Raw genomic sequence first — 18984 nt, forward strand, 5'->3', positions numbered from 1 at the left:
AACAAGATGGAAACAGTTTGAATTGTCTTGGAAAATCCTTGAAGAAACTAAATTCATAATTCTATGATCTCTCTTGATGGTTGCGGCCTAGATCCATAAGCCTGTCCTGTTAGCCGAAGCTATCTGTTCCCTTAGCCGAAGCTAGCTACCTCTTCTCGTGGTATTTTCCCCAGCCCTCATTCAGAGGGCTGGAGCTCAGCTGTTGTTTCGAAACGCTCGTCTGCTTGTCTGGTTAGTCTTCCTGAAGAACTCACAGCTTACCATCTTCAAGTCTCGCAATGTTGAACTCTCTCTTTCTCTCTCTCTCTCTGATGACTGTTACTATAGCAACGGCGGCAGCACCTCTGACCAAAATCAATTTAAAATGCTATCTCTGCGAGTCTCTGCGAGTGACCTTGGTGCTGCCTTATCGCCCCCACACCCTGCACCCTGTCTCTGTCTGTTCTGGAGAGTATGTGTGGCTCGCCTCCACTATTCTCTCTGTCTGCTCCTCAGCTTAAAGGCCCTGTCGGTGTTAACCCTTACCGAGTAGATCTATCTATCTATAGATATTTACATTATATACACATATGAAACAAGTGCAAATCTCTCAGACGGGACACGTTTGCATGTTTTTAGCATTTCCTTTCGCTATTTGGCCACTTTCTTATACAAATGTATTTTTAATAGATGTGTCTGTGTTTGTAGATCCTGCGCCAGCGGGTCCTGGACTTCCTGGTCCCTCTGACGGGACAGTATGGGGTTCAGATCATGGCCTCCGTGGGAGCTGTCTGGAGCAGCCGGAGGAGCAAGAGGAGACACAAACACAAAGTAAGAAAGTTCCAAATAAAGTAGTCTGTTGTCTTTGTTGTCTTTTTTTATTATTATTATTATTATTATTATTATTATTATTATTATTATTATTATTATTATTATTATTATTATTATTATTATTATTATTATTATTCAATGGAGAGTGTGTCCGTCTGTTATTATTATTATTATTATTATTATTATTATTATTATTATTATTATTATTATTATTATTATTATTATTATTATTATTATTATTATTATTATTATTATTATTATTATTATTATGTTATTCAATGGAGAGTGAGTCTGTCTGGACAGGGCTGGTGCTGAGAGAGTGAGTCTGTCTGTTGGACAGGGCTGGTGCTGAGAGAGTGAGTCTGTCTGGTGGACAGGGCTGGTGCTGAGAGGGTGAGTCTGTCTGTTGGACAGGGCTGGTGCTGAGAGAGTGAGTCTGTCTGTTGGACAGGGCTGGTGCTGAGAGAGTGAGTCTGTCTGTTGGACAGGGCTGGTGCTGAGAGAGTGAGTCTGTCTGTTGGACAGGGCTGGTGCTGAGAGAGTGAGTCTGTCTGTTGGACAGGGCTGGTGCTGAGAGAGTGAGTCTGTCTGTTGGACAGGGCTGGTGCTGAGAGAGTGAGTCTGTCTGTTGGACAGGGCTGGTGCTGAGAGAGTGAGTGTCTGTTGGACAGGGCTGGTGCTGAGAGAGTGAGTCTGTCTGTTGGACAGGGCTGGTGCTGAGAGAGTGAGTCTGTCTGTTGGACAGCGCTGGTGCTGAGAGAGTGAGTCTGTCTGTTGGACAGGGCTGGTGCTGAGAGAGTGAGTCGGTCTCCGCAAGATCTGGATCTGTTTTGATGGAAGCGTTTGTAGAGGATGAACTTTTGGACTGATGGTTAAGTCACTGACCAGACGGTCTGTTGCACAGAACCTGACCCACCAGAACCTGTTACATAGAACCTGACCCACCAGAACCTGACCCACCAGAACCTGTTACATAGAACCTGACCCACCAGAACCTGACCCACCAGAACCTGTTACATAGAACCTGACCCACCAGAACCTGACCCAGCAGAACCTGTTACATAGAACCTGACCCACCAGAACCTGACCCAGCAGAACCTGTTACACAGAACCTGACCCAGCAGAACCTGTTACATAGAACCTGACCCACCAGAACCTGACTCGGCATAACCTGTTACACAACCTGACCCAGCAGACGGTCTGTTACAGAACCTGACCCAGCAGACGGTCTGTTACAGAACCTGACCCAGCAGACGGTCTGTTACAGAACCTTACCCAGCAGAACCTGTTACACAGAACCTGACCCAGCAGACTGTCTGTTACAGAACCTGACCCAGCAGAACCTGTTACACAGAACCTGACCCAGCAGACTGTCTGTTACAGAACCTGACCCAGCAGAACCTGTTACACAGAACCTGACCCACCAGACGGTCTGTTACATAGAACCTGACCCAGCAGAACCTGTTACACAGAACCTGACCCAGCAGACGGTCTCTTGCACAGAACCTGACCCACCAGACGGTCTGTTACACAGAACCACACAGAACCATCTGGGAAGTCGTCCTTTGAAACGGGTTGGACTGAAGTGTCTTTGCCCACAGCCACCGGTAGTTCCTCAAAGGTCACAGATCGGTCTGACCAAAGGTCACGGTCTGATCAATCCAAAGTAACAGAACCACACGCGCAGTGACAGGCGCCTGGAGGCGTGAACACTTTAGGCAACCAACATGCGCTTCCGCGTTTCTCTGATTGGCCGAGCACGGCTCCCCCTTAAGCTCCAGGAGAGAGGAGAGAGGCTGAAAACCCACAGTTCTTGCCCGACTGATGGGAGCCGAATCCCGGATCCGATTTTTCTGATGAATATCCCCAAAACATGGAGGTCCTGAACGCATGGAAGTATTGATTGCGCCGTAACGAATCATTAAAAAAATATACCGTTAACTGGAATATGTTGTGCCTTTACACATATGTTGGATTATGTAATTGGTTTGTCATGACAAACTAATAAAAAATCGCGATTTCCGTTCATTGTAAACAATGATGAATGTAGTCACTGTGTGTTGTTGTAGCCACCGGGTAAATTGTGATTTTTTATTAGTTTGTCATGACAAACCAATTATATAATCCAACATATGTGTAAAGGCACAACATATTCCAGTTAACGGTATATTTTTTTAATGATTCGTTACGGCGCAATCAATACTTCCATGCGTTCGGGACCTCCATGTTTTGGGGGTATTCATCAGAAAAATCGGATCCGGGATTTGGCTCCCATCAGTCGGGCAAGAACTGCGGGTTTTCAGCCTCTCTCCTCTCTTCTGGAGCTTAAGGGGGAGCTTAATATTCCTGCCTCTGAGGAGTGCGTTGCGGCTCATGCGCATGCGCGCGCTCGGCCAATCAGAGCAATTCAGAGCAACACGGAAGCGCATGTTGGTTGCCTAAAGTGTTCACGCCGCCTGGAGACCCAGCGACCAGCTCAAACAAAGTTGTTGGAGTGGGACGGGCCAGAGCTGTGGGCCTCAGCGGCCCAGGTAGTTAAGTCCACCATCTGGCGGCGGAGCGGGTCTGGGGTGCTGGTCCTGGGGGGCACGGGGCGGAGCGGGTCTGGGGTGCTGGTCCTGGGGGGCACGGGGCTCCCGGGGTGGGAGGGTGGAGGAACTGTCCTTGTGGTGTCTTTAATAATATCATTTAATTTTATATATTTATATAATTTTTATATTCCGTATGTTTTTGTACTCTGTATTTATTGTTATTTTTATTATTTCTGATTGTCTTATCGTTATTGTAGTTAATATTGTTGAAGTATTGTCTTGTGGTGTCCCTTGATTGTTGTGTTGTGAAAAAAGAAAAGAAAAAAAGATTTGATCAAAAGAAAAATTTCCTTTTAGGTTTATTCAATGTGTTTAGTTCTTTTTTACAAAATATGATTTTACCTAAATATTATAATAAAAAAAAATAACAGCCTACATGAGCCTCGAAAAAGAGGGGTCATCTTATAATCAGGGTCGTCTATATTCTGACCAATACGGTACATTAGCTACATTATATTCTCTCTCTCCCTCCATCCCTCCCTCCCTAGATCTTACCTGTGGCCAGTGAGTCTCGTCTAGCCATGGTGGATCTGGTCAGGTCGCTGAACACCCTGCGGATAGAAACCATCCTTTATCTGGTCAAAGAGGTGGTGAAGAAACCTCACCAGATCAAAGGAGATCAGGTACACACACACACACACACACACACATACACATACACACACATACATACATACATACATACATACATACATACATACATACATACATACATACATACATACATACATACATACATACATACATACATTTTCATTTCAACCTTTATTTAAAATCGTAAGCATCTGAGGTTTCCCTCATTTACAGAAACGATGATTGTACAGTACATAATAAAAACAATATTCACAGAAATTTAAACACCAGAGTAAAACAAATTAAAAACGTTTAAAAATCATTTTAAAATATCAACTAAACATACATACATACATGCATGCGCACCTACATACACAAAAAAAATCCTCCAATTGTTTTAAGTTTTCAATTATTGTCTTAATAACGACATAATACACAATAACTATAGACGCCTATATGCGAGCCTTCCAGCTGAAAGTACTGTACAGAATTTTGGCAACAAGAAGGATGTTAAAAATCAGACTGATGAATGTAGATTTTGTGTGGAAAAGACAGAATATGTATCACACCTTTTCTGGTACTGTCCATACGTAGGCTATTTTTGGAATGGTGTGCTAAACTGATTGATTTAATTGCAATATCAGTTGTTATATTCTGATATACAGACTGTATTGTTGTGTGATTTAAAGGAATATTTAAATTCTGTATTTTATTTAACATTTATTTAACCAGGAAAGTCACATTGAGATTAAAAATCTATTTTTCAAATAAGACCTGGTCAAGACAAGCTCCAGCAAGGGAATACAAAAGTTGCACAAACATACAAACATAAAAAAAATCAACAACAAATTACACAAATACACTAAACAACCAATATCAGAGCCAGAGGCAACCTAGCAGGGCAGGCAGCAACAATAGACTATTAACTCTTTCAGTGCCACTCACGAGATTTCTCATGTTTTTTTATAGGTGGTTGCTAGCCACTCACGAGATTTCTCGGATTTTTTTTTTTTTTTTTTTGCGATCTGAAAAATTATTGCATCACCCGAGCCTACCCGAGTATAGCCGAGGGGCGCCGACGATCACTGTGGAAAAAAGCGCCCCCTGTCGTCTCCCAGATGATATAAGTTATTTTGGAATGGACTCAATGAAAATGAATGGGGAAAAAAATCCGGTACTCCACATTTTCCAGTTCACTGATCCAGCCGGGGTTACTAGAGTTCATTCTGGAGCCTCAGATCCCCGCGGATCATGGAGTTCTACTGGATCGCGTTGGATCCATACACGTATCGATTTTTTCGAATGGTGATCAGGAATTGGAATATACCAGTTGGATACCATCTGATGTCAGGTAAGGACTCTATGTTATCAGTGGTAGGATAATCAGAGTAAGTTTGATGAAGTTATAAGCTGTTTTGTGAAATGTCTTCTTTCGGTTTCACTGTAAAAGTCCGTGAGGAAATCAACGGAGCGATTATCAGTGCGCGGCCGTAATGTGCGTGCGTGCACGTATAATATTGATCATCTAGCGTTTATTTGAAAACGATTCATAAAAAGGCCAACGAATATCAACGTTGTGGAATATTCCACTAAAAGACGATTTTCATAGAATGCTCCAGAATGAGCTGTTTTTTATATCAAAACGGGGGCTTTTCTAACTGCTCTGAAACGGCAACGACGCGATAAAAAAACAATCTGCCTTCACAGCACTGACTGGAAAATAGTCTTTGATAATGCGATGGGCAGATTAGACACATAGCCATAATTTAAAACATAGATTAGGCGATATTAACGTTAACATTGGCGCCGATGGTGGCATTCAAGCGGTAAAATGGAAAACCAGGCGTGGCGCTGAAAGTGTTAGGGCAAATCAAAACAACAACAGACCATTGATTCGACCTCTAGTCCCTTCATGAGGCATTTAAAACCATCCAGTGATACATAGTCAGAGAGTTTCAGGTAATTCTGTAACATGTTCCAAGTCGAGGGAGCAGAATAACTAAATGCTCTCTTTCCCATTTCAGTACGAACATTGGGAACAGACAATAGGAGCAGACTTTGAGAATGTAAAAAATAACTCTGAACACTTTTCTGGACCAGATAGATAGATAGATAGATAGATAGATAGATAGATAGATAGATAGATAGATAGATAGATAGATAGATAGATAGATAGATAGATAGATAGATAGATAAAACGTTTATTTTGTACATTAACGTTAACACGAACCTAAACTAACGTTACAACTAACCTAAAGTTAGTTTAGGTTCGTGTTAAAGTTAGATAATGTACAAAATAAACATTTTCCGCTGCTATAAACATCGCACTTTTATTTTGAAAACCCCAGAAAGGAAGTAATTATATTTGCTTTACCATCCTGTTCTGTGTTAGCTCCGGTTAGCTCAGAGCGTGCAGCAGTTAGTATTATATTATCAATACCAGCCATTGGATTACTGTTTTCTAAATTGGGGAGGCTTAATCGTCAAGGTAAGAGGATTTTAAGTCATGGTATCCATAAACTTCAATCGGTTCGGACCCTTTGAAGGAATGAGAATATCAACAAACCTGTAGGGAACGTCAGACTACTGTCCTGCCTCACTTCCAGTGATGAAGCTAAGCTATGCTAACGGAGCGACTGTTCCCAAAGCTAAATGCACGCACGGAGACAAAAAAGGTATCGCTGCTGTCGGGACAAAACCTCATAACTCCATTTTTTTTATATATTTTTTTTAAATATAAATCAACTCCGTAGATCATCCTCCATATGTGTGTGTGGGTTTTACAAAGTTTAAACAATGGGAAAGCATTAAACCGATCATCTGTCTAAACCTCCTAACTCTATTCACCGTCAAATCTGTGTTCGTTTTTTTCATCTGCTGAAAAGTTGGGTTTTTGGAGTTATGAGGTTTTGTCCCGACAGCAGCGGTATGTATCTTCTTGTCTAACTCCAGGGAAGATGTTAAATAAGCTAATTTCCCAAAATGTTGGAGTTTTCCTTTAAGAGCTCTATGCACTTCATAGACTAAAATAGTGACCATTGAGCTCCATCAGCACCAGCACTGGGTTGCAAGGAGGTAGATGAGGCTACAGAATCAAACAAAGAACTAGAAGAAATAAAATGCACATTAAAACAGTTCAACATTTCAGACCCGTCATAAACAGCAACAGCATCCTTCATCACACATGGAGGTAAGACGTGTGAGTTATTATCCACAGACAAGGACTTAACAGAATCTTTCATCACACATGAAGACGTGTGAGTTGTTATCCACAGACAGACTTAACAGAATCCTTCATCACACAGTAAGACGTGTGAGTTATTATCCACAGACAAGGACTTAACAGAATCCTTCATCACACATGGAGGTAAGACGTGAGTTATTATCCACAGACAAGGACTTTAACAGATCTCAAATGTTCTAGGATAATTTAAAGTTGTCGTAGTCGCTGACAAATAGAACACAGACTTGGCCTTTTTTTAATAAAAGAAGTGCACTTATTATGAAGATGTCTAAAAACAAGCCAATCAGAGTCAAACCTTGATTTCCTACCTATCGCCCAGGCCAAGTTACGTTCACAAGATCAGAGAGGTCAAGTGAAAACCAGGAATTGTCCCTTAACTCTAAATCTACAGAAGGGGGCATGTCTATCAACAATTGAAATAAACCCATCATAAAAGAACTTCCACGCCATTTCAACATCTGGAATCAGTTAAATTCTGTTACAATCAAAATGAAACAAATCATGAAAAATAAACGTGCTCAATAAAACGCTTCAAATTTCTCTTGCAAATAATACAAGGATTTGCCTTTGGAATCTAACGGCAGCTATGACACAGCTTATGTCATTGCAAAAAATGGAGTAAAATTAACCGAATGACAATAATACTTAAAATCATCAGTAAAGAGAGATAACAACTCAGTCAAAGAGGACAGGCTATCACTAATGGCAGAGGGGGGTCTGTAGCAACCAACAACAGGAATGCAGTGACCGTTAGCTATTTCAAGATTTAGTGCCTTACTTTTGTAAATATGTATATATAACCTTACTTTTGTAAATATGATTATTATTATAATATATATATATTTTTTTACATTTTCAATTAAACAGACACAGGACAGTACTTCAACAATAATAATCATAATAATGACAAGACAATTAGAAATAATAAATACAGAATATCAAAACTTAACTACACTAACTAAATAATACAAAATACCAAATACAGAGTAAACTTACATTTTTTTTTATTAAGAACACCACAAACGCCACAAAAGACATTAGACGTTAAATATGATTATTCTTTTGGGAAGAAGGTACATTTTTAAAACACAATTTATTCATGAATTGCAGTTGGAGATATTCAAAAGGCAGGTATGGCATCACAGTATAATAGAGAGGTCATTGGTACAAGCCAAGGTAATCGCAGTCTAGAGGTGTTTAGGGATAGATGGGGCTGCAGGGGCTTGATGTGCTTTTGGGTTTGTTGCTGCGTTGTGGCTTGTTCTGCCGTCCTGTACTTACTGGAGTGTAGCAATATGATTTCATGTTATCATTTCTTGTGAAATTTTGATGAAATAAATAAATTGCTATTTGATGAAATGCATCTACTGTATCTGTACCCCTTTCTAATAATACAAAAAGATTGACTTACTAATGTAACCTTTTCTTCGCTGTGTCTCTGTTAGAAGTCTAGCCTGGTGGACATTCCCATGCTACAGTTCAGCTATGCTTACATCCAAGGGTAAGTGAGAAACTACGACACACAGCACAGCTTCATACTAATGTTGTATGAAGCTGCATTCGAGGTCCATTTGGAGCCTTTTCATCTTATCTGCTAGTGTTCATGTGCCAAAGTCAAGAGAAATGTTGCACCAATACAAAGTCACTAATAATTTAAAACAAAAACTATGGCTTTAGGCAACTTTTTGCACTGCAGATAATTAAGCAATATCACACAAGAGGGAGTGCCATACTGAATATCAGCATGTGATTCGGTCGTAGGTATGAGACCGCAGGCTGATTATCACAGCCACGCTGATATTCAGTATAACAGCACAACAGTTGTACAATCACCATTTATTAGTAATAGTAATAAACGACAACAGATTTTTTTGTTTATTTGATCATTTATTTAGCTCCGCCAACAAATAGTTCCACAGTGCGCTCTTGAACTTGGACCATTGCCAGGCAACCTGAACACAAACATTTTCTTGCACAATTTGCTACTTTGTACAGGTCTACACACGTTGAATCTGTTTTACCTTTCTTCTCGACCAAAGGCTGCCTTTCTGTCATCTTCTACAAGTTACCAAAGGCTGCCTTTCTTTTATCTTCTACAAGTTACCAAAGACTGCCTTTCTTTTATCTTCTACAAGTTACCAAAGACTGCCTTTCTGTCATCTTCTACAAGTTACCAAAGACTGCCTTTCTGTCATCTTCTACAAGTTACCAAAGACTGCCTTTCTGTCATCTTCTACAAGTTACGAAAGGCTGCCTTTCTGTCATCTTCTACAAGTGACCAAAGACGTGTCAAAATAACGAAGGTTATCCTATAACCCTAGTTATATGAATACTGGCTAAGCATCTCGCTCTAGCCTTATTGAGATATATACAGTACATCTTCCGTGCACATATTGTGCGCGTGTTGAAAACTTTCACATGCACCCGCATCTGCCCGTGGCCACGCCTGCTCCCATGTTTCCATAAAACACAGGGTGTGGTCACACTCATACCCTTCCAAGTCTGAATTTCATGCGTGAAAAACATCCAAGGGTCCTCAGGGTGTGAAGAGCGAGACGCTCAGCCAGTATTCATATAACTAGGGTTATAGGATAACCTTCATTATATTTCATCCTGGCTTTAGCGTCTCGCTCTAGCCTTATTGAGATCAAAAGGGTAGAGCGGACGCGCAGCCACGTCAAATGCACCCCCTGAGGGCCCATATGCCCACCAACAGGGAGGAGGGGAGTCCCGTCCACCCGCCCGTCCTAACGAGGGGGGGGGGGGGGGGAGCAGTCAACTCCGACCAATATGCAAAAAAGGGACCAGCCACCCTAGGACGCACAACGCGAGTGAGTCCACACCCACACACTCCTGCCAGCCTACCCGATGGCGGGGTGCAGGAGAACCAAAGTGCAGCAGGGGCAATGCCCGCGCACCACCAATGTGACAGGTGTTGCTCAGACAGCACCACGTCACACACTCCTGCTAGCCCACCTGGTGGCAGGGCGCAGGACAAGTCCCAGTACTCGGGACTGCCTGGGAGACAGAGCCCCCAGTCATGTCCATGACGTAAACCCTGACAAAAAGACCCGGGGAGGACCAGGAGGCCACAGCGCAGATGTCCTCCACCGACGCCCCCCCCCCCAGCAGGGCAGCAGAGGCTGCCACTCCACGAGTGGAGTGTGCCCCGACGCCTGCGGGGGGAACCCCGCCCTCGCATAACCAATGTGACAGGCGTTGCTTGGACAGCGCCTTACCTGCGTGGGAGCCACCGTAACAGACAAGCAGTTGACCGGTAGCCCCGAGGTCCTGCATGCACCTAAGGTACACCGTCAGCACACGGACAGGACACAACAGGTGAAGGCTCACCTCCAACTCACCTGCGTGAGGGGGAGGGTGAAACGCCTGTAGCACAATATCCCTGGAGCGATAAGAGCTCCGGATATTCCTCGGCACAAAGGCCGGAGTAGGCCTCAGAGTCGCGCTGTTAACCAGTTGTCGTAAAAGGGTTAACCCAGGCCAACAGGTAACGAGGGCAAGGCCCGACCTGGGCCTGGAGTACCGAGAACTACACAGGGATGCATAGAGGAGCTGACTGATAATAAGCAGCCCCTCGACACCCCCCTCCCATCCCCCGGTCGAGCAGGGAGGGAGGGGTGAAAAGAATGGAGTTTACAACTCGTACTGGGATTTATATGACACACAACATTCATGACATCAACCCCTGTGACGTTCGGCCCGCCCTGGCATTTTCCCTCCGGAAAAGCTCAGGACCCTTCGGGGCAATTAGAACGTATCTGCGACCCGGCGGGCAACGGATTAAACTGATCTGGTCCAGCGGGCCGATTCGCTCCTTGGCGTCGGCTTCCGGGCGGGGTGCCACTCTACCATGTCTGGGCAGAGGACCGAAACCAACTGCTTCTCTAAGCGTGGCACACCGGTCCTAAGCCCTGCCATGAGGCCGTCCACCTGTGTAAAAGGTTGATGCGCCTCGGCTAAACCCTTAACGTTAGACACCGTCTGTGATGTAATGGTTAAGTGGAGGAACCCCGAGCACAGCCTCTGCGTTCCCCCGCACGGGAGTGGAGCCCCGAAAGCAACAGCATTTAGCATTAGTGGCGCGCGCCATGATACTGGGAAAACACTCAATAACGTTACACATTGTGCGCATTCACCTGAGTACACAGTCCCCCCGCGCTGCACACACACTGCCCGTTCGTCTCAAGGGACAGCGGGCGGCAGTGACAGTAATACTAGAGGATGCCGTCACCAACCCTACCTTAGCACGACTTAGCTCGACTACTGACTGTCGTGCGAAGTTCACCCGACCACTGTCACGGAACCGTGAAGAAGTCCAGCGTCGAGCCGATATCCCGGACGCGCTGGGGAAATTCCGGCGGTAATCCGACGTGCTTTAATTTCTAAACTAAACAAACATTTCCACTGGCTGACCGGTGCCTATGAGCTAGAAGTCACGTGTGAAAAAATATGAGAAGGGTATGAGTGTGACCACACCCTGTGTTTTATGGAAACATGGGAGCAGGCGTGGCCACGGGCAGATGCGGGTGCATGTGAACGTTTTCAACACGTGCACAATATGTGCACGGAAGATGTATATATCTCAATAAGGCTAGAGCGAGATGCTAAAGCCAGGATGAAATATAACTGGAGAAACGTGCAGTGGCTCCTCCTCCCTCAAAAAAACTGAAACTACTGTTTGGGCTTGATGGGGGGAGGGGTGGAACGCACAGGTGTGAAATTAATGGTTATGAATAGAACACCTGTGTGGCGGAGTTAAGCAATAATACACAAGAACCAGTGGAATATCAGGAATATTGCCACGGCTGTGATGCGCCTGCAGCCACAAGAGCGAAGCTCGAGTGGCGTAGGCATCCACCGGTGGTGCTCATATCCAGTATGAGGTAGAAGGCCACTGGAATCTCCATATCGAAGAGACAGGGACAGGGGTTAATAAATCTTATGTCAGCAGAAAACAGACATCATAACTAAACTAGACCGATTAGACTAAGGGCCAGTCCCCGACCAGGTGAGATCAGGGTTGGTTGAAGGAGAGAGAGAAAAGATGGGTCTTAAGCGAGGATTTAAAAACTTCGACAGAGCAGGCGCCCCTGACGACGGCAGGTAAATTATTACACAGGTAGGGAGCGCGGTAGACAAAGGCTCTGTGGCCAGCGGATTTCTTTTTAACCCTAGGAATCGATAGAAGCCCCGCATTTTGTGAGCGCAGAGCACGAGCGGGCGAGTATTATTACAGCTTGTTCCTCACATTTTACCCATTCACACACACCGACGGCCGAGGCGACCATGCAAGGTTCCAACCTGCACATCGGGAGCAGTTAGGGGTTAAGTGTCTTGCTCAAGGACACTTCGACCCGCTGCCCGCTTTCCCAGAATTACCAGACAACTGCTCTATCTCCCGAGCCACTGTCGCCCCTGTGTGTTTGTGTGTGCACGTGCGTGTGTATGCATAGCGTAGGCTGTGTGTGTGTGTGTGTATGTAGGAGGTAATCTATTGTGATGAGCATATGTGAGAGTTATCATCTCTTTTTGGTGACTTGGGGGTCTGACCCTTTGCTTGTGCTACTCAGGGTTCGTACGGGTGCTGGAATTCCTTGAAAATGCTTGTATTTCAATGTGCTGTTTTCAAGGTTTTAAATGTGCTTGAATTGTGTATAAAGTGCTGGAAAGTTACTGAAATTGTAATTGCACTTTATACTTTAATAATAAATCGCTATCTGACTGAATAGTTTGGTTTGTTTAGACAAAGAAATAAAATAAGTCGGAGCGATTCGAGTGAGCTTATTTTGCAATCGCCTTTCACGCAAAATGAAATGTGGCTCGCCTCGACCCGTAGTGTTTTTAGCTGTGCCATCTGAGAACAGCGCGCGCGCGTGTGTGGTCAAAATGCCGGGAGGCTGCCGTTTCAATGAGCTCTGGCTCGAAAATATCAAATATAAGTCATGGTTGAAAAGAGGAGAACATGCTCGAGTAGCCGTCTGCAAAATATGCAGAAAGGACTTGAAGATTTTTACGATGGGGGAGAGTGCACTTTCGAGCCACATGCAAGGTGAGCTAATGGATCATAATATTAACGTGTCTCAGCCTGGCTCGACACTACAAGTGCTCCACACCGGTCTCCGTAAATGTTAGTTTTAAAAATACCACTTCAATAATCGAAATAGTCAAGTAACAGCCCAGGCAGAATACACTATTGGAATTACAAACTTGTGTTTACCGGACTCTGTTTTCACCGCAGTGTTTTGAAATACGCAGCATGTAAGTTAGCAAAGCCTTAACGTTAGGCGAATCAACGTTAGCTAATTTCCTTTCACTTGTTGTGTATTGAAATGGTATTTTATTTTTATAACGGAACATTTACGGAGACTGGTGTGGAGCAGTTGTTGGTTGGAACGCAGTAACGTACTGTATATGTGTATGTCATAAATGTTACGATGAATTGAAAATGGGGGACCCTGATGTAAACAAGACGAAAGTATTGCTCTGGTCTGCATCCCCTTAACAATTGTGTGTATTGAGCTGTACTGTACTGTACCTGTAACTGAGGGGTACAATTCCCTGACTGTATTACTAGATATGATACTTACTACCACTACCTTTGTACTTAATATTCGGCCACCCAGTACACGGCATAAATATATTATCATGAACACTCTCACGTAGATGAAACGGATCCAACACAAATGTACGAATTAGAAACAGGTCTTTATTTCCTACACAGCGATGGTGTGTAGAATAAGCACTTAATCACTTAATTACATTTATGAATTGAAATAGTATGCACTTTTATGGCAAGGAGTATTCGTCGGTATATCAATAGATAATGTCCAATCTCTGAAGGCGCAGGTGGTAAATATACGACCTGGAATAGTTAAGGAATAACAGCAATGATACTTTAATGATTATAGGCTGGATACACTAGAGGGGGTTAATCCGGTCGCTTGTAAGCCGACAGGAGTAGGAGGGGGGGGGGTAGAATCCAGCTGCCTCGTCCGGCCAAGGGTATCCCAGGAGAACCCACTGTAGTGCCGTTCAATGCGCCGGCGATCCTTGGACCACAGATGAAAGCAGGTGGACTCTTTGTGGGCCGGCTCTCTCCGGTCCACGGGGGAGAGATGTGGAGAGACCTCGTCTTGCAGAGCGTCTCCTCACCTTGCGTCCTCTCCAGGGGGGGGGGGGTTCCAACACACGGTAGTGTCGGGGGTCTTTATCCATAGAATAATCAAAGTATCCAAAGCATAATCCGTGCCTGGGAAGGCGGGCTGTCGTCGGTAGAATAATCCGGTATACAGGTCCACTCGCTCGTCGGCTCTGGGGCTCCTCGGGTGCAGCTTCACATAGGGTCAACCACCCTGGGTAAGCAGCCAGTTCTCTGCCCGAAACGATGGGGTACTGACTACGGTAGTATTCTCACCGCACGAAGCACTATATATTAACAGACTATTATTAGCTTAATAGACTACGTCCAACTCGACGATATAGTGCCAAATATGACTATTCAAATATTAATATACACGATGTCTCAATACCGATGGTAGGCCGAACTTGGCCTTACTCCCACACGTGGCATCGCGGGGAGGCTTTACGTCTGTGACTCTATTGGAGGGTAAGAAACTGGACTGAAAAGAAAGTCCTACTTTAGTAGCGCAGTATATATACGCACTATGAACAAATAGTCCCATTAGTGGTGCGGTAGCCAAATTCCTACGCGGAACTAGGACTTGTTCGTACATGTCGAGCGGTACGTTTGAACTGGGTCTGAGGGGTATGGCAGCCTGGCACCAAGGTCTCGACCAATAGTAGAATGGAGACTATTATGGGATGTTCAGTAGGCTAGAATGGATATTCAATGCATATTGTACAAGGAATATACAAGGGATATCAGGGAATATTAGAGAATATACAAATACAATTAAATATATATATATAAATAAATATATATATTCGGTTTAATCTGGCCCTTCACAACAGCCACCCCCTGAATAGGTCCCAGACCTAATCAGTTAAACGGAGACAGATTAATCGCGTTGTCTATTTACACATAAGGGTTTGCTGTAGGGGTCAGTCAACTTCACAAAGTCATAGGGTTGTAGGGTCATGGTCATCATCGATTGTGTCTGGGAGTCGAGGCAGTTCTATGAGCCTTGCCACGGGACGGGTGTAAGTGCGACCCTGGACGAGCACTTCAGCTGCTCGGACCTTGCCGTCGGCACCGGTGATCACTTTGCTTACGCGGCCGGCCGGCCACATAGCTCTGGGCAGTGATTGATCAATAATCATGACGACTGTTCCTTCTGTCAAATTGTCTCTCTCCTTTACCCACTTCTGGCGGGTCTGTAGAGACGGTAGGTAGTGCAGTAGGAAACTGTTCCAAAACTTGTCGGCTAATACTTGGCTGTACCTCCACATTCGTCGGCCGTTCGCTTCTTCAGGCCGGTACATTGTCTGGGGTAATGTGGGATCTAGCCGCCCCATCAGGAGTGTGTTGGGGGTAACTGGGTCGATATCCGCCACATCACTGGAGACATATCCGAGGGGCTTCGAGTTAAGTACTCCCTCAATCTCCGTGAGGACTGTCATTAGGACTTCTTCCGCCACAGTCTGGGCCCCAAGTACTGCGTACAGGGCTGTCTTTATGGAGCGCACTTCTCGTTCCCAAGTGCCACCGAAGTGGGGTGCGTTTGGGGGGTTGAATTGGAAATCAACCTGTGCTGGAGCGAGGTGGGTCTTAAGTTCTGGGCCCATAGCTTGGAAGCTCTCTCTCAGCTCTCTTTCGCCGCCTTTAAAGTTTGTCCCATGATCGGACAATAGGGTAGACGGTCTTCCTTTCCGTGATATGAATCTACGGAAGGCCATAAGGAATGAGTCTGTGCTCATGGTCGGGAGAAGCTCGATGTGTATCGCTCTGGTGGTCATGCATTTGAATACAATACCCCACCGCTTCTCGGTTCCTCTTCCTTTCTTTATGTGCAGCGGGCCAAAGCAGTCCATACCCGTTGAGTGGAATGGCTTGTCACCGATTCGGAGGCGACATGGAGGAAGGTCAGCCATCCTTGGTATGCGGGGCTGCGCGCGCCACTTGCGGCAGTCTAGACATGTTCGTTGGAAGCGTCGTACCGCCTCTCTTCCTTGTAGGATCCAGTAACGACGTCTGATTTCCGCGAAGACCCTTTCTGCTCCTGCGTGATGTACATCCTCATCGTATTTCTTTATAATCAGCTCTGTGACCTTGTGTCGGCTGTTCAATACGATCGGGTATTTAATGTCATCCGGTAGATTGGGGGCTCTGCGTAGGCGACCACCCACTCTGATGAGGGTGTGAGCGTCGCTCTCGGGGGCCAGGTGAATTAATCTGCTGTCGGATGGGACGGGCTTTCCTCCCTGTAGACAGGCCAATTCATCGGGGAACGAGTCTCTCTGGGCTCGCTGCAGTAGAAGCAATTCTGCTTCCTCGTAGTTAGCCGCTGACATATCAGCGGGGGACTTGCACTCCGGGTGGTACCGCAGGAATGTTCTTTGTTGTGCACTCTCTATGGACGTGCAATCGTTTATGTTAGGGTCGGTGGAGGCTACGGTGCTCAATCCACAGAACACAGACTTCTTAATTTCCACCTCCTCTGGACTTGCTTCCCTCGGGATAGGCATGGGCCACTGTCCTTCCGGGAGTCTTAGGAATGCGGGGCCGTCACTGTAGACATTGCGACGGGTGAGGTCATCCAGGGGCATCCCCCGGGTGATGACGTCAGCTGGGTTCTGTTTTGTATCAACGTAGCGCCACTCTGTTTCTCCGGTTAACTCTTCGGTTAAGTCTTGAATCTCGGTGACTCTGACTCCCACGAAGACTTTGTACTTGCATGAGTCCGATTTGGTCCAGGCGAGTACCGTCGTGGAATCTGACCACAGGATTGTTCTAGACACCGGTATGGTGAGCTCACGTTGGATGAGCGTGGCTAGGTGCGCTCCGGCTAGGGCTGCGCAGAGCTCTAGACGTGGGATAGATTGTTGCTTGCGTGGGGCTATTCTCGAACGGGCGAGGACAAATGCTGTGTAGATCTCTCCCCCCTGGTCTTGGGCCCGCAAGTAGGCTACTGATCCGTATGCGACCTCTGAGGCGTCACTGAAGACGTGTAAGTCCATTTTACATGTCTCTGGCCTCACCGTGGGTGGGAAGTAGCTTCGGCGCATATTAACGCCTGGGAGTGAGTGGAGCTCCATCTCCCACTCTCTCCAGGTGGATGCAAGGTGTGCGGGAATGGGGTCGTCCCAGCCCTGGTCCTTGTCCCACAATGCTCGTACAATCATTTTTGCCCTGGTGGTGTACGGTAGAATACATCCTAGCGGGTCATATTGTCGGGCGAGTGTTGTGTACACACTCCGTCTGGTGGTCGGCGCCGCCGCCGGCCTTCCCTGCTCCGTAGTCAGGGGCTTGTGTCTGTAGTGAAGCGAATCTGTTTTGAATCGCCACACCAATCCCAGGGTCATCTCCTGGGCTTCTCCCGGGATTGTAGCCATCCAGGTCTCGCTGCTGGCTGCCTTGTCCTCGGAGGAGAGGCTGCGCAGTACTTGCGGATCGCTGCTGGCCCACTGCCTGAGATCAAAGCCGCCTTTGATCAATGAGGCGCGGAGTTTAATCAGGAGAGCTTCGGCTTCTTCCTGGGTTGAAAGGCTTTGTAGACAGTTGTCTACGTAGAAGCTGTTCTTTACGCTGCGTCGGACCTCTTCGTCCGCTGCTGGGTCCTCTGCTACATGTTTCTGTAGTGCAAATGTCGCACAGCAGGGGCTGCACGTCGTTCCGAAGGGGAGGACTTCCCATTGGTAGATGGCTGGGTGCTCATCTCCTGGCTTCTCTCTCCATAGGAACCGTAACAGGGGCTTGTCCGCCTCTACTAATCTCACCTGCAGGAACATTCCTTTAATGTCCCCGCTGATGGCCACCTTTTCCTGGCGGAAGCGGAGTAGAACGCCGAGTAGGGAGGGGCCGAGTGTGGGACCGGGCAGTAACTCTTTATTCAGATTTTGGGATCCGATCTGGTAGCTGCAGTTAAATACTATGCGGTCTTTACCGTTGTGATGGACCTTGTGGTGGGGCACGTACCACGATTCAGTGGTCTGGTCAGCCTCTTTAATGTCCATCTTTGTGACGTGTCCCGCTGTGATGAGCTTCTCAATCTCAGCGCGGTATACACTCTCTTGGGCGGGGTTCTTGGCTAAGCGCCGCTCCGTGTTCAGCAGGTACCGTTCTATGGCGTCTGTCTTGGCGTGGAAAGTAGGCATTCCTTCTCGCCGCAGGAGTGGCGTGGCGTATCTCAACACGCCGTTGACCGGGACTCTCTTGGTCCCTGTCTCGAGGAGGTGAATGGCGTAAATGTCATCTTTAGAGCGAATGTCTTTCTTTCCATTCTTAAAGGGCATTTGTTCCAAGCTCCATAGCCGCTCTACGTGTTGCAGGAGTGCGGTTTCTCCCTCTGTGACTCGGGAGTGGAGACATCTAGTGGCTGTACTTCGGTTGAGAGATTTGGCGAGCGGGCCTTGGAGAGTCCATCCCAAACGGGTCTCGACTGCTGCAGGACAGCCTCGGGGTCCGGTATGAACCCGGTCTATCGGGACAATGAGGTCTGCATGGTCGGAGCCTATCAACAGGGTCGGCATAGCATTGTCTATGAGCGGGATCGGTAACTTGCGCAGATGTGCATATTTCTCCATCAGCTTGGCGACGGGGTATGTGTACCGCGACAGTCCTATTTC

General features: G+C 46.1%; 1 protein-coding gene across 1 annotated transcript in view; it reads left to right on the forward strand.

Annotated features, from left to right (window-relative positions):
- Positions 1-18984, forward strand: part of dop1b (DOP1 leucine zipper like protein B) — a 272141-nt gene that overhangs the window by 140360 nt on the left and 112797 nt on the right. Inside the window, exons 24-26 of the mRNA XM_084320857.1 lie at positions 688-810; positions 3890-4024; positions 8664-8719. Coding sequence (XP_084176983.1) covers positions 688-810; positions 3890-4024; positions 8664-8719 — 314 coding nt within the window. The remainder of the gene's footprint in view (positions 1-687; positions 811-3889; positions 4025-8663; positions 8720-18984) is intronic.

This window comes from Notolepis coatsorum (genome assembly GCF_963971535.1).
Source record: "Notolepis coatsorum genome assembly, chromosome: 8".
Lineage (NCBI taxonomy): Eukaryota > Metazoa > Chordata > Actinopteri > Aulopiformes > Paralepididae > Notolepis > Notolepis coatsorum.